The sequence below is a fragment of the Ostrea edulis genome, chromosome 3, assembly GCF_947568905.1.
Source record: "Ostrea edulis chromosome 3, xbOstEdul1.1, whole genome shotgun sequence".
Taxonomy (NCBI): Eukaryota; Metazoa; Mollusca; class Bivalvia; order Ostreida; family Ostreidae; genus Ostrea; species Ostrea edulis.
In genome coordinates, this window is record NC_079166.1 from 64,540,357 (window position 1) to 64,553,913 (window position 13,557).

Consider the following 13,557-nt stretch of genomic DNA (forward strand, 5'->3'; position numbering starts at 1 on the left):
GAATCCTTTGATTATCAAAGAAACAGACAATCAAAAGATTTTAACAATTGAAAGCAATCACTATCTGTAAAATATTAACGTTTAAGTATGCAATAGGATCGTGATAGCTCAGTGGTAGATAGTTTGCTTCTTTACCGGGAGGACGTGCATTCGAGCCCTACTCAAACCTGAGATATAAACATAGATGGTGATTGTTCCTTCACCAAACGCTCGGCATTTAGTTGTGAGAGTCAAGAGTCTTTTAAACATGACCTTAAAAACGGAAATCCCGCATCGCAGCAGTCGACAACACGTTAAAGAACCCTTACTTTTGACCGTAAGCGCTATATTTGCAGTACCTCACCTACAGCTTACAGTCGATTAAAACAGCTCCTGAGAGATTATCTTGCCCACAGCATTGTACATAATGTCGTCTTGAAATAAATATCACTTATGTTATTTTGTCGAATAAAACTGATGTTTGCATTTGTACATGAATATAATTACTTCAGGGTCCTCATTATTCTTGAATTCATTAAGATATTTTATCACACAAAATAAAACCAAACCGAAAAAAACTGAAATCGAGGTTTTGTTTCCTGAACCCAACCAAACCGAAAAATGTCTAAACTGTGAAAGTTACTACATGATAGGTGAGCTTTGTGGCCCTAACTTTATACTAATTGTCTCCGAATACACACCACTTCATTCCATTCAAATCCCCGTACTTCATCTTGACCTACTTGTATCACAAATAAACATAATTGGCGTTGGAAAGCCAATATCAAGTATAAATATGCATAATCGCTATTCAGTTGCTCCATAAGGTACTGACTGCCAATGACCTTTTCCATAATGAATTCATACATTTGTTTTGCCCTGGTAGTTGGATTCTCTTCAATTTTTGGTTTTTCTATGCTAACGGACAGTGACTCACAGAATACGACATATTCCGAAGAGGCAGTGAGTATACCTAAAAACACCAATGTATTTCAGCAACTTCTGAACCAGGAAACCATAATTAGGATGAGTATGGTGAAAAATATCCATGTCCTAATGAAAGACATGTTGATTCTGAAGCAAAGTTTGCTCTCCGCGGAAGATGACATTTCTACATTGAAGCAGACGACAACCGAGTTGAAGAAGGATTTACACAAGCTGGAACAAGAAAACGAACGTCTTAGTAAGGAGAACGATAAATGCAAGGAAAATTTAAGTGGCATTCGTGAAACCGAGAAGAATACATCAGACATACTCGCGGACATGAAGATCGAAGTTCGATATTTGTCAATAACTCTCTTAAATCTTAATCAAAAAGTAACGGACGACTACGAAAATGTACCCAAACTCATTGATAACAAGTACAGCTTGGTGTCTGCAGAGATGAATATGTCTCTTGTTGATTATCAAACGGATTTAACAGCCGTGGCAGGTTGGTGTGTTAAATCATTGAATTATTATTAGGTATCGATTGGTACTGTATTGACAGTTTAACGGAAAATCGATTTACATTGATATCAATAAGATTAAATCTATCTATCTATCTATCCATCTATATGCATGTTTGTATGTATATATGTAGATGAAATGAACAAAACCATCCACAGACTGCGGCACGAAGTAAAACAGTCCGAGTTTGAGCAACTCAAGCTGTCGTCTGCTGTGTCTTCTTTGGAAGTGTTCCGAATGAACTTCTCGAAAAACGATTGTGGTAAGTAGGGTTTTTTATGCTTTATTTGGAATTCCAAATCGGCAAAGTTTGTATTCAAATCTGCAAATGGATGCCACGTCCCTTCTAAGGACCCCTGTTTTCACCAACAAAAAAAAAAAAAAGTTAAGCACTCACAATGTTTTTGTGGTAACGACTTCGTTACATCAAATAAATGTCTATTTCCGACAACAAAAATACCAACCAACAGTAAATTGAAACAATTATGAAACTGATTCTAAAGCAAATAAAGATCTCCTTGATATTATACGCCTTTTGGCACCCTGTCCTATGCCAATCAGCGAAGAAGATATATAATTCTATGTCAGATCAAAATAATAAACTCTTAATAATTGTGGATACTGGTCGACAGGGGATGCTTACTCCTCCTAGGCACCTGATCTCACCTCTGGTATGTCAAGGAGTCCGTGTTTGCCCAACTATATATTTTGTATTGCTTGTAGGAGGTATGAGATTGGTCACTGTTCGTTATCTTCACCTTTCATTGTAGTGTCCGTGTGGTGTCCCCAGCTCTAAAGCTATACATTTCGTATAATTTCTGCATTTTATCTCTAGTGACTTTTCAGTGCTATGATTCTATGAAATAAACGATGCTATTGATACAGATAAGATGATGAAACTAGCCAACTTTCCGTCTTATATACGTTCTAAAATTGGCCATGTGACCGAAACAACTAATGAATAATTGTCCTTATTAGAGCATGCCCGAATTACTTTAAATGCAAAACTTCAGATAATTAATGTCAAAGTATCCAATTCTCATAAAATGAATTACAATCAAAGTTGATACGATTGCATACAAGCTAGAGTCAAAGTAATTCTTTATAATAAAATGGCCAAACTTCAATCCTATGTGTAAGAATACAGAACAATAATATGTAAATTGTACATTAAAGCTGTATGATCCGTGGTTCATGTATTATTTTCGTACATAATTACTTTCGAGCAGATTAAGTAGTTTTCAAAGTTATTAACTTTCAAATAATTACATGCTTGAAAACATCTGCATCTAAAAGAAATCAGTGAGAAGAATATTTAAAACGTAAATAGTAGCGGGTACGCATAAATTATACATACTCTGTTAAGCGTCTATAAATAGCCCCACGCGGGTCAGGAGAATCTCAACATGAGGTATATAGATAAAACGCAACTATCTAATGTTAAAGCTCAAAGAGCGTAAAACAATGAATTACTGAGAGGTTTTTGATATTTTTATTTCTCTTAAACTTATGGCACGGTACTGATGCAAGGTGAAGATAACGAACAGTGATCAATATCATAACTCCTATAAGCAATACAAATAAATAGTTGGGCAAACACGGACCCCTGGACACACCAGAGGTGGAATCAGGTGCCTAGGAGGTGTAAGCATCCCCTGTTGACCGGTCACACCCGCCGTGAGCCCTATATCCTGATCAGGTAAACGGAGTTATCCGCAGTCAAAATCAATGTGCCAAGAACTGATATAACAAAATACACAGCTTTACACATGTACAGATAAGATCGTCAATGATCTGAAAGTCTGAACTGGTCACGTGTTTGTGACTTGAAATGGCCGAGTTACGATTGTTTGTAGATACCGATTTAAAATCAAATAATTCTCTGATTAAAATAGGTAAAATAATGTATGACATGTTGTACAGCCTGATTAATACGTATGTGCGATGACTTAACAGCGTTTTTACAAGGCGGAATAAATTCATCGAAATCCGAACCATGCAACTTTAACTTCAAGGTAGTTTGATCACTTTTGTTGCAAATGAATTATATCATATAGAATAAATGAAGTAGAAATCCAAATTTCAAATATCTAAACAATCGGACAGTGTTACTGTGCACTATAAAATGATGTATATTACGTGACACATTCCTTCGTAAGCAAGATGGCAGGCGGCTAACTTTTAACATGTGATAGTGGAAGTAAGTTACGTAATTTACAATCGCAATACTTAATTTCACTTTAAGTTATCGATAACATTTACATCAACACATCTGTCTTAGATTATATAGCTTTACCGAATATTTCATACTACCACAAAAATTGTATGCAATATAGATGATTGTTGACATACACATGTAACAGGAAGGTAGAAAATGCAACGGACCAGACAGGGATTCGAACCCGGGCCCCCTGAATCTCTAATCAGGTGCTCTACCAACTGAGCTATCTTGCCACCGGCGATCGAACCCGACTGACCGCTACATTCCTCCCTCCTTAAATGTCTTCACACCTGAAGACATCAACCTAGGATCTTTATCTCCTGGCAGGCATTTTCACCTGTCAGTTCCAGGGGCTGGTCTACGGCACCAAATGTAACAGGAAGGGGGAAAATGCAACGGACCTGACAGGGATTCGAACCCAGGCCCCCTGAATCTCTAGTCATGTGCTCTACCAACTGAGCTATCTGGCCACCGGCGATCGAACCCGACTGACCGCTACATTCCTCCCTCCTTAAATGTCTTCACACCTGAAGACATCAACCTAGGATCCTTGATCTTTATCTCCTGGCAGGTATTTTCACCTGTCAGTTCCAGGGGCTGGTCTACGGCACCAAATATAACAGGAAGGGAGAAAATGCAACGGACCAGACAGGGATTCGAACCCGGACCCCCTGAATCTCTAGTCAGGTGCTCTACCAACTGAGCTATCTGGCCACCGCTGATCGAACCCGGCTGACCGCTACACACATATAAACGATATCAAAAGTAATAATGAACGAGTAGTATCATTATAACAATTTTTATATCTGTCATAAGTAGATTAGAATTTGGATGGGCTACTGAAGCGAGAAGTACCACACAGCTAGCTAACAGATGTCCTCGTGTACCATCCCAGAGCTAACACTATCACAGACTCCAACCTTGATTACAACTGAACCTCAAATATCAGGGATATCTGAGTATGTTAAAATCGTGATACTCTAGGTCTGTTATGCCATATACACTCCTCAGTACCGATTGAATTTCTTCGTTTTACAGAATCGTCTATACGATCATGGGACCTTTGTTTTATTGAGCATATATACTCTGCTCGTTGATATCCCCTGGCCTTCTTGCTTTATATCCAGGTATGGGGTGAGTGACGAAAACCACATCTAAATGAAATACAATACCAATGCGAGTTGTGAGTTAGCCAGGTAAAATACCACTCCTTATTTATTTAACATTCCATTATGAATAACTTCTGAACTGCGGAAAGTTAGTCAGTGGTATTTTAACTGGATAACTCACAACTCGAATTGGTTTTATATTTCATCTAGGTAAGTCGTGCGCATTCAGATTTATCATATTGAACATAATAAATGATGTAAATATGTTTGCCATATATTTTATTGCAAATTGTATTTTGTTTATTGTGTTCAGAAGCGATTCATAATGGAATGTTAAATAAGTAAATATGGAGTGGTTTTTTACCTGGCGAACTCACGGGGCCAAACTTGGTATATATAGTGTATATATGCAAAACAGATAAATGATATCTGATTTAATGCTATTGATACTAAATTGAAACTAAATGGATATTTAAGAGTAGGTAGTCCTTTACCAAAATTGTACGTTTCTTTATCGTAGGGGGTAAGGATTTAATATCAGGTAGAGCCAAAATTATTACAGTGATTATTGTCTTTATCATTTGAAGGGTGTCTTCAAGTTTGCTAATACAGTATAAAAACTAAATAGCAGAAAAGGGTGTGCAAAAAATTGTAAATTTAGCAACCCCAGGGTTTTGACATGGTGGTTCCTAGATGATCATTAGTAGAGGAAGACTTTCTTTTCACTATACTGTGGCTCATATACTGTGGAATCATTAGAATTCGTGGTGGCTCAATTTTCAGTTAACTTTCGTGCTTCGTTGAAGATACCAGTGCGATGTTTAGTCAGGGCCTCGTTTATAAATATGCTAGATTTGCTGGACGGGTTTTTGTTGTGCGACATGAGGTTGCGTTTATTTGTATGAACTAGCGCACGATCTCTATAGCTACAAAATTTGACGATGATGTCCCTCGGTTTACCATCCTTCCATGGACGTCCAATCCTATGTGTCCTGTCAATGTTTTCCAATCCTAATTTATTTCCATGTCCAGGGAGTACCAGGCGGTTTATGGTATTAAGGATCATGTCATCAGTAGTCTCACTGGGGCCTTCTTCACAGATTCCTGAGAATTAAAGACAATTTCTGCGTAAATACTGTTCCATATCATCAACTCTAGTTTTTAGATATTTTATTTCATTCTGTAGGATGGGGATCTCGGAGCTGAAATGTTCAATAATGAAGTTTGTAAAGGAAGGTTTACTCATAATTAGGTCAATTGCTCTTCTAGTGGTTTCTTCATCCTGACTTGTACTATCTACCAGTATGTTAAGCTGGCCAAGAGCATCTTTTGTTACGTTCGCTGAGGAATCACTTCCTTCTCGAAATCGTTTATTTCGTGGTTCGCTTATAGGTGATAATACGGGTTTATTGTGGGCTTGTCTGATTTGAGATTCCTGCATATTTGACGTTTTGCCACTTTTATGTTGTGAAGAGTCTGGCCTTAAAGCACTGGAATATGACTTAATCACAGTAGCTGATTTGTTGTTGCTAGATTTAAGACTCATGTTGCTTAGTACACAAAGTAAAATTAAAGAAAATACGGAAAGTGAGTAGTTTTCACAAACTGGACAGTTCAAATCAGATAAATCAATCGTAGTTTACATACGTTCATTATGCAAGTAAAACTTGCGTATACACATACTGTAGGTGCCAGACCTTGGTAGATCTCCAATTTTCACATTTTACAGCACATCCACACACAAAATTTCCCTCACTTGTTTAGTTCCTACTCCATTCTAGCGACCTTGACCCTGTGTATTGCAAGATTGTAAATATACCAAGTTACTGGCCCTTCTAAACTCGTTAACCCACGTCCTTGTTTGGTTTCTTTTTACAGTATTTCTTATTGTAATGCTTCCTTGCAAACGATAACAGAAAATTTCATTTCGGGGTGTTTGTATCTCTTTCTTCTTTTCCTGTTGCAATCAGTTGTGGTCAGTGAAATCAACCACACACATTGTTTTTACTTTCATTACAAAACAATATCAAAAGATGTCACATCCGTGCCTCGTGAGACAATAAATGTAAGTAGTAAAAACTAAAAGAAAGCAGTAAAACCGTTTACGGTTTTTTCTCTTGGTACTTTCTTAAAGCTTTCTTACTTAAGAGTATCTCATATATCAACCATACACATTCTAGCTAAATATTATAAGTGTATATTTGACAAATCCTGTAATGTTAATTACCTTATTTATGAATTTTAGAATCTTCCGAAAAAGTGGCCTTCACTGCAGGAATGACGGCGTATGACAGCTCCTTTTCAGACGGAACGTTAGTGTTTCCCGCCGTCATCACCAACATTGGAAGCGGTTATAACCCAAGCACCGGGATATTCTCAGCTCCCAATGACGGTCTCTACGTGTTTTATGTCAGTGGTCTAGAGTATAGCACAAAGCATCTTAGATTAGACATAGTTTTGAACGGGATATCTAAGGTTAGATTAATTGGCGAACGTGCCGCATCATACCAGACGGGTACCAACATGGTGGTGTTGAATCTCCAGCAAGGAGACAGAGTGTGGGTGAAACATACCCATGGCGCCGGTTATTATTCTCAAACTGTGCCTATCACAACATTTTCTGGCTTTCAAATATAAACTAAAGTATGTGTATACAATTGTTTACAAACTTGTGTTGATATACTCTTCTCTCGTATACATGTATTGATAAGCGATGTATGATATTGTTAAGCCGTTCTTGGCACACTGATTTTGACTGCGGATAACTCCGTTTACCTGATCAGGATATGGGGCTCACGGCGGGTGTGACCGTTCAACAGGGGATGCTTACTCCTCCTAGGCACCTGATCCCACCTCTGGTGTGTCCAGGGGTCCGTGTTTGCCCAACTATCTATTTTGTATTGCTTGTAGGAGTTATGAGATTGATCACTGTTCGTTATCTTCACCTTGCATTCCTTGATATCACTATGATCTGGTATCCTATTGTTTTGCATTGTTATGTCATATATCAATAAAAGCCATTGCATCGTTTGTATACGTTGCTTGTAATTTTGAGTGTATCTACATTAACCCTGTTCCTCAGTCCAGGCAGACAAATAATCGGGAGGATCGATCAACTTAAAACACCCTGTCCATCGTGCCAGTAAAAAAAAGTCATGCTTTGTTTTAAAGAAAAAAACCACGCAAGAACTTCACCGATAATAGACCAGGCAAAAAGTAAAATCTAAATAAAATGAATAGAAATGTGTTTCTGTTTATTAGAAAATTGTTTTATTAAAGGATTTAGGAGGCGTACATTCCCAATATGTCCATCATGTACCTGATGATCCTTAAGAAGACGAGTCTAGTGTTATTGATGTTGTAGAAAATGTGAAGAAAGCAATTGGTGATGATGGCTCAGATTTATCACTGTCTAATGTTTCTAAATAACTCAATATCAATTATCCAAAATCGCATTTCAATATCTTTTGATAGTAATCGTTAAGTAATACTTTATTTTTTGTATCTTGAGTCACCAGAAGGACAGACAAATCTGGTCACGAAATCGCAGACTTAAGTCCAAGTTTCGACCCCCTCCCCCCCCCCCCCCCCCCCCCCCCCCCCCCCCCCCCCCAGAAACCCAGGCCAGGTCCTGTAGACCAGGACCCAATTGCACAAAATTTAGTTACGTTTAACTAACTGTTAATATATAGTTAACGCTATAAAGATGTAAGAGTTAATGGGTAGCTAACTTTTAGGTTAACTAACCATCGCGCAACTGGGTCCTGCGAGATAAAATTCTCTGTTAGATAAATAAGACACAACTTTATATTCGATCCTGTTTATTTTCACGGTTTCTGGTGTATATCCGATTTCACGCAAAAAAATCTGTTTTATGTCCATTCGATTGAGAATGTTATGGCTAGGCTATATTCACAAACTTGTACATTTCACGGTTTTGACATACAGTAAAAACGACAGTTTGAAATGCAGCAAAATAAGAGTGTACATATATATTATATCCATGATTTATCACGAATTACAAAATCTAAAAGAAAAATCGGGGTTTTTAAATTTTTTTTTTCCATATTAGCCAGATTCAAAATTAAAAACAATAAGCACGATTGGATTTCCAAACTAAATGTACCAAATCATGAAATAAAATTCTCTAGTTTTATTCTGAAGAAAATTTTCAAAATTCATGTGTTTACATTTACATCTCATTTGTCGTACAATTTCATCACTTCCAAAAAAAAATTTAAAATCAATTCTTATTACAAATGATTCACATCGTTATATGTCATTATAATGAGATACGGAAACAGTTCGTACTGGTATTATCTAGAGGGAGAGTGAGAAGTGTAATTCTTACGTAATCTGCTTTCGAAGTAACTACACTATTTCCCCTAATACGATTTAGTTTTTCAGATGATAGTGAATCCATAATGTGTGGTATAAAACCATAGAGTTTGTGATTTAAAAAATCGCAAATAAAGAGCACCATCGTCGGAAACCCACAGTCGGCCGCACTCCTTTTATCTGGAGGAGTACGACCGACCGACCGCGGATTTCCGATGATGAAAGAGCACATACCCAGCAGACACTCAACGTTAAATACCATAATTATTTGAGTATTATGTTGAATCAGCAACAATTTGTCTACGTTGAAAAACAAACTACAAAAATGTCATTGTTTTTAACAGCAATGTCAAAGCTGTTTTTGTATGTCTGTAAGACGGAGGACGACAGTGACCAGTATCAAGAGAGTTAAGTCCCTCGGTAAGTCTTACATATAACGAAAACACTACAGATATGATGCCTGTCAAACATCATCACCAACGAAGATTTGTGACGGGTGATCAACCATACATGTTTCATACTCAAAGATACTTAGTATAAATTGGTTTTGATTTTCGTAAACCCCCAAACAACACAGCGAGGCAAATGTTAAACTGGGAAAAGCAGACACCAAGCAGAGCCAACTGGAAAGAATAGGGGTGGATAGAACTTTGAAGAGGAGTCTCGTCATCAGCTTCTGCCCCAAGTGAGGTAGCAGACACAACTAAATAAATAGTGAAAATGTGATATATTTTTAAAAAATGATAATTAGGGGAATCTAATTTATAGACCTGCAAAACCTGTGCAGAAAGTATATCTTCAAAAGCATTATGGTTTGGGGTATTGAACCTGGGAAATGGGTATGTGTTATGTTGAATTACTTCTACAATATCGACAATCTGTGTTAAACGTTTAGCCCTCAATATAATCAAAGGTATTTTGGTGCCTTTTACCAATGTTTAAAGGTATGATGTTTTAAGGAGCTGTTGTAAGCTTGTTTAAAGAGGAAGGACACAAACTATCGAGGGCATTTCAAAACATATCAAAGTTTGGGAAATCTCTGACAGAAACTTAGTTTTTACGTGCTCTAAATATGTGGTGTTTGAATACAAAGTATGAATTTGCAGACGTCACCAGTTGTAGGTGAAGGGCCACAAATTTTGAATTTTGGCTCTCAAGTCCGTAGCAATCAGAATTCTTTATCGTGCCAATGCCTACCGTGACAATGGACCTTCGTTTTTAAGATCGTTTCGCACCGGGATGTTACTGGTGTCGATTCTCAATTCCGGCACCACGTAGAACCTAAGACATTTAACACTAAAAAGTGGCTGTTCCTTTGTCAAGTCCCGGCATTAGAAGTGAATGTAGATGGGTCTTTTGGATAAAATCCAAAATCAGAGGTCTTAATCACTAAGTTACGCGGCTGGTAAAAAAAATATTAAATTCTGAGTACTGGTGCTATGCATTTCAGACTTCAAAAACAATATCCGCCATTATGCAATAATACCAACAGCTTCATCCTTTCGGCATATGAGTTGTAAGATATAGCCTAACATTAGACCAATAGATCACAAAGCACACGCGAGTCTCTTGCTGATACGGGGATTAAAAGACTCACATTTTTTAAAATACGACGAGCGAAAATCTTTCAACCCCTTGTGTTCCCGCTCAGATTTCAGGATCATGGAATGAAGGGAATTTATTTTACACTACATTCAGACATTTCCAAATTGATTAAACTAATGAATTCAAATTTGGATTTGGGAATTTTTAAACTTTTTATATTTTGACACTTTCCTCTAAATATTCACTTATAACGAATACAAAACTGTCGATTTTAAATTTTGCAATAAACCCCTTGACATCAAGGGATTTATTAGATATTCTATACATTAATTCCATGTCCAATAACTGTACGTCTCCTACAGATTTTGTTTTTGCATTGAATTGTCTGTGGTGTTATTTTGTTGGTTTTATTTAATGTTCTTTAGGTTCTTGGCAGTTTTATGGCAGTCGAAAATCTGCCTTCTGATTAGCATAGCAGATTCTTCGATTTTGTCGTTTGCCTGAAAGGTATAACGCGAGTGCAAACTCAATTACTTGTTATGTTCGCCTTTTGGAGTTTTCCAAAATTAGATTTTCCTACCAAATTTTCTTTTTAATTTTGATTTAAATTTCCAAGTTTTGTAATCACTGTTATATGAGTCGGGATAATGCTCTCTCTCTCTCTCTCTCTCTCTCTCTCTCTCTCTCTCTCTCTCTCTCTCAACATTGTCAAATTCTCAACCACGTAATTCTGAACGATATTCATCTCTATATATTCGTATAAAATCAAATGCCTTTCCGTGATGCTAATGACTCATATCATTTACATTTCCTGACTTGTTTCGGTCATCGGACCTAGTGTAGATTTTTCTACAGATTGGATAAAACATTACCTCTCTTGCAACCAAATCAATATCTCGAACTTGAGATATTATTTAAATACCTTCATAAATTAAAAAAAAAACTTTTGACTATTACCTTCACCAAAAAATGTTACTTCCTTCTTTGTTAAATAAAGACACCGTGATATGCTTTACACTTTATTTGCCTTATTGTATACAGATAAATGTTTGTGCTTACCCCCAACCCCAAGTGGCGATTTTTGGTCATGGCGACTACGCAATGTGTATAATTGTTGTGGATGCAATATTACAACTAATGTTCAATGGAAATACCATATGTGCATTGACACCAAAATAGCTGTAGGCCAAAACACATCATTGAATTACTGATTTAAAAATTCCATAAAATTAAAAATCCATGCAAATTTAAACATTCCGATTGACGGCCATGATTCAATTTGCGTATAAGTCCAATTCCCTTAAAATGCAGTAACTGTATTAAGTCATTATTTGCTAAATAAAAAATCAAACCACAAAACTTGTACATAAATCAATCATATGGATATGCATTCAAAAATAGAATTATTTCCTAATGTATGTTTGGTATGATTTGGACTTCCATCTGCCAGCTCGACATATTTCATCTTCTGCCAAATCCAACATAACAGCGGTGGTTGCTGCACCAATTCGAAAAGAATGAGATTTGAACTTGCTGGAATCAAGACCTAAAGTCCTACTAGCTTTATGCAATACTGCCGTAAAATGCACCCTGCTAAGCGGCTGTCCGCCAAAATGACAAAATAAATTGCCAGGGACTTAAGGTCTCACATTCAAATAATCTGATGAAAGGTGAAGATAACGAACAGTCATCGATATCATAACTCCTATAAGCAATACATATTGGAGAGTTGGGCAAACACGCACCCCTGGATATACCAGAGGTGGGATCAGGTGCCTAGGAGGAGTACGCATCCCATGTCGACCGGTCACAATCGCCGTGAACCCTATATCTTGATAAGGTAAACGGGGTTATCCATAGTGAAAATCAGCGTGCCAAGTACGACCTAACAATCGGTATGAAACACGTCAGACAGCATTCGACCCAATGATAGGTTGTATTAGCAAACTGGATCGTTATAACGACAATAGATTTTGCGAAATGCTTACTTTAAACGAGACTGTTGGAACCCCTGCATCATCAACTTCTTTGCCAGTAGCCTGTTTCGATTTAAATTGATCATAAGAAGAACAAGCTCTTGCGTATCGAATAAGTTGAGAGATATAAACACCATATATAGGTGATAATGGGATATTGCTACATAAATATTGGAAGTTGACGGTGGAGAAGCTGAAATCATCCCGTTTGTCATAAAGCTGAGTTGTTAGTTTGCCGTTAATATCTACTTTCAATACAACATAATGTGCTTTCTATTTATTGATTGTATACATTAATGGGCTTCCATACATTAAATCATATCGTGAGAATACATGGAAATGTGCTCAAGATTGTGTATTACACAAAGATGGGGACATTGGATTATACCCTAGAATCTAAAAAGGAACCGTTTATCATATAGTTTATTTAATACTGCATGTATATACTAATTTTCTATGCAAATGTGATTCTGTAAGACATGAATGAAATGTTTGCATGAAAAATGTATTTTGCAGCCATTTTAAAAATATGTATCATTTTCCATATTACGCTATCTATTTTTATACGTATTTATCACCGATGTCCTCTCTGGAACACCCAATGCTCATGTTTGTGTTTAGAATGCGTCGTCTGTAATTCGGTATGGACACAGTAACCGCCATATTGAATTAGCAAAAAATGTATTAATTCGAATGGCCATGTCTTGAAAACGCCCCATACATGAATTTGTCAAACAACTGTCGTTTAACTTTATTTTTACACACTTTCAAAAAATCATAATGTAGAAAAATCCCTAGAGGGGAGGTAGTGTTTTGCTGGTCCATTGTCTAATTATGGTGTGATGGAACTTGAATCTTTACTAAAAAAAATGTAAAGTTGCGGTTGAGCGAAGAATCTTGCAATAAAGAAAATAAGTGTTTTATCATTAAATATCCTATT

General features: G+C 36.8%; 1 protein-coding gene across 1 annotated transcript; it reads left to right on the forward strand.

Annotated features, from left to right (window-relative positions):
• The first annotated feature begins 790 nt into the window (after positions 1-790).
• LOC125675864 (multimerin-2-like) lies at positions 791-7,788 on the forward strand. The gene is made up of 3 exons (XM_048913693.2): positions 791-1,411; positions 1,562-1,690; positions 7,004-7,788. Exons 1-3 carry the CDS (start codon positions 820-822, stop codon positions 7,393-7,395), a joined length of 1,113 nt encoding a protein of 370 aa, XP_048769650.2. The 5' UTR covers positions 791-819; the 3' UTR covers positions 7,396-7,788.
• Positions 7,789-13,557: the final 5,769 nt, after the last annotated feature.

Excerpts from the sequence above, each read along its gene's own strand:
- LOC125675864 (XM_048913693.2), top strand. The coding sequence starts at position 820 with ATGACCTTTTCCATAATGAATTCATACATTTGTTTTGCCCTGGTAGTT. Across the intron at positions 1,412-1,561 it reads GGATTTAACAGCCGTGGCAG|ATGAAATGAACAAAACCATC; the intron begins GTTGGTGTGTTA and ends GTATATATGTAG. Across the intron at positions 1,691-7,003 it reads CTTCTCGAAAAACGATTGTG|AATCTTCCGAAAAAGTGGCC; the intron begins GTAAGTAGGGTT and ends TATGAATTTTAG.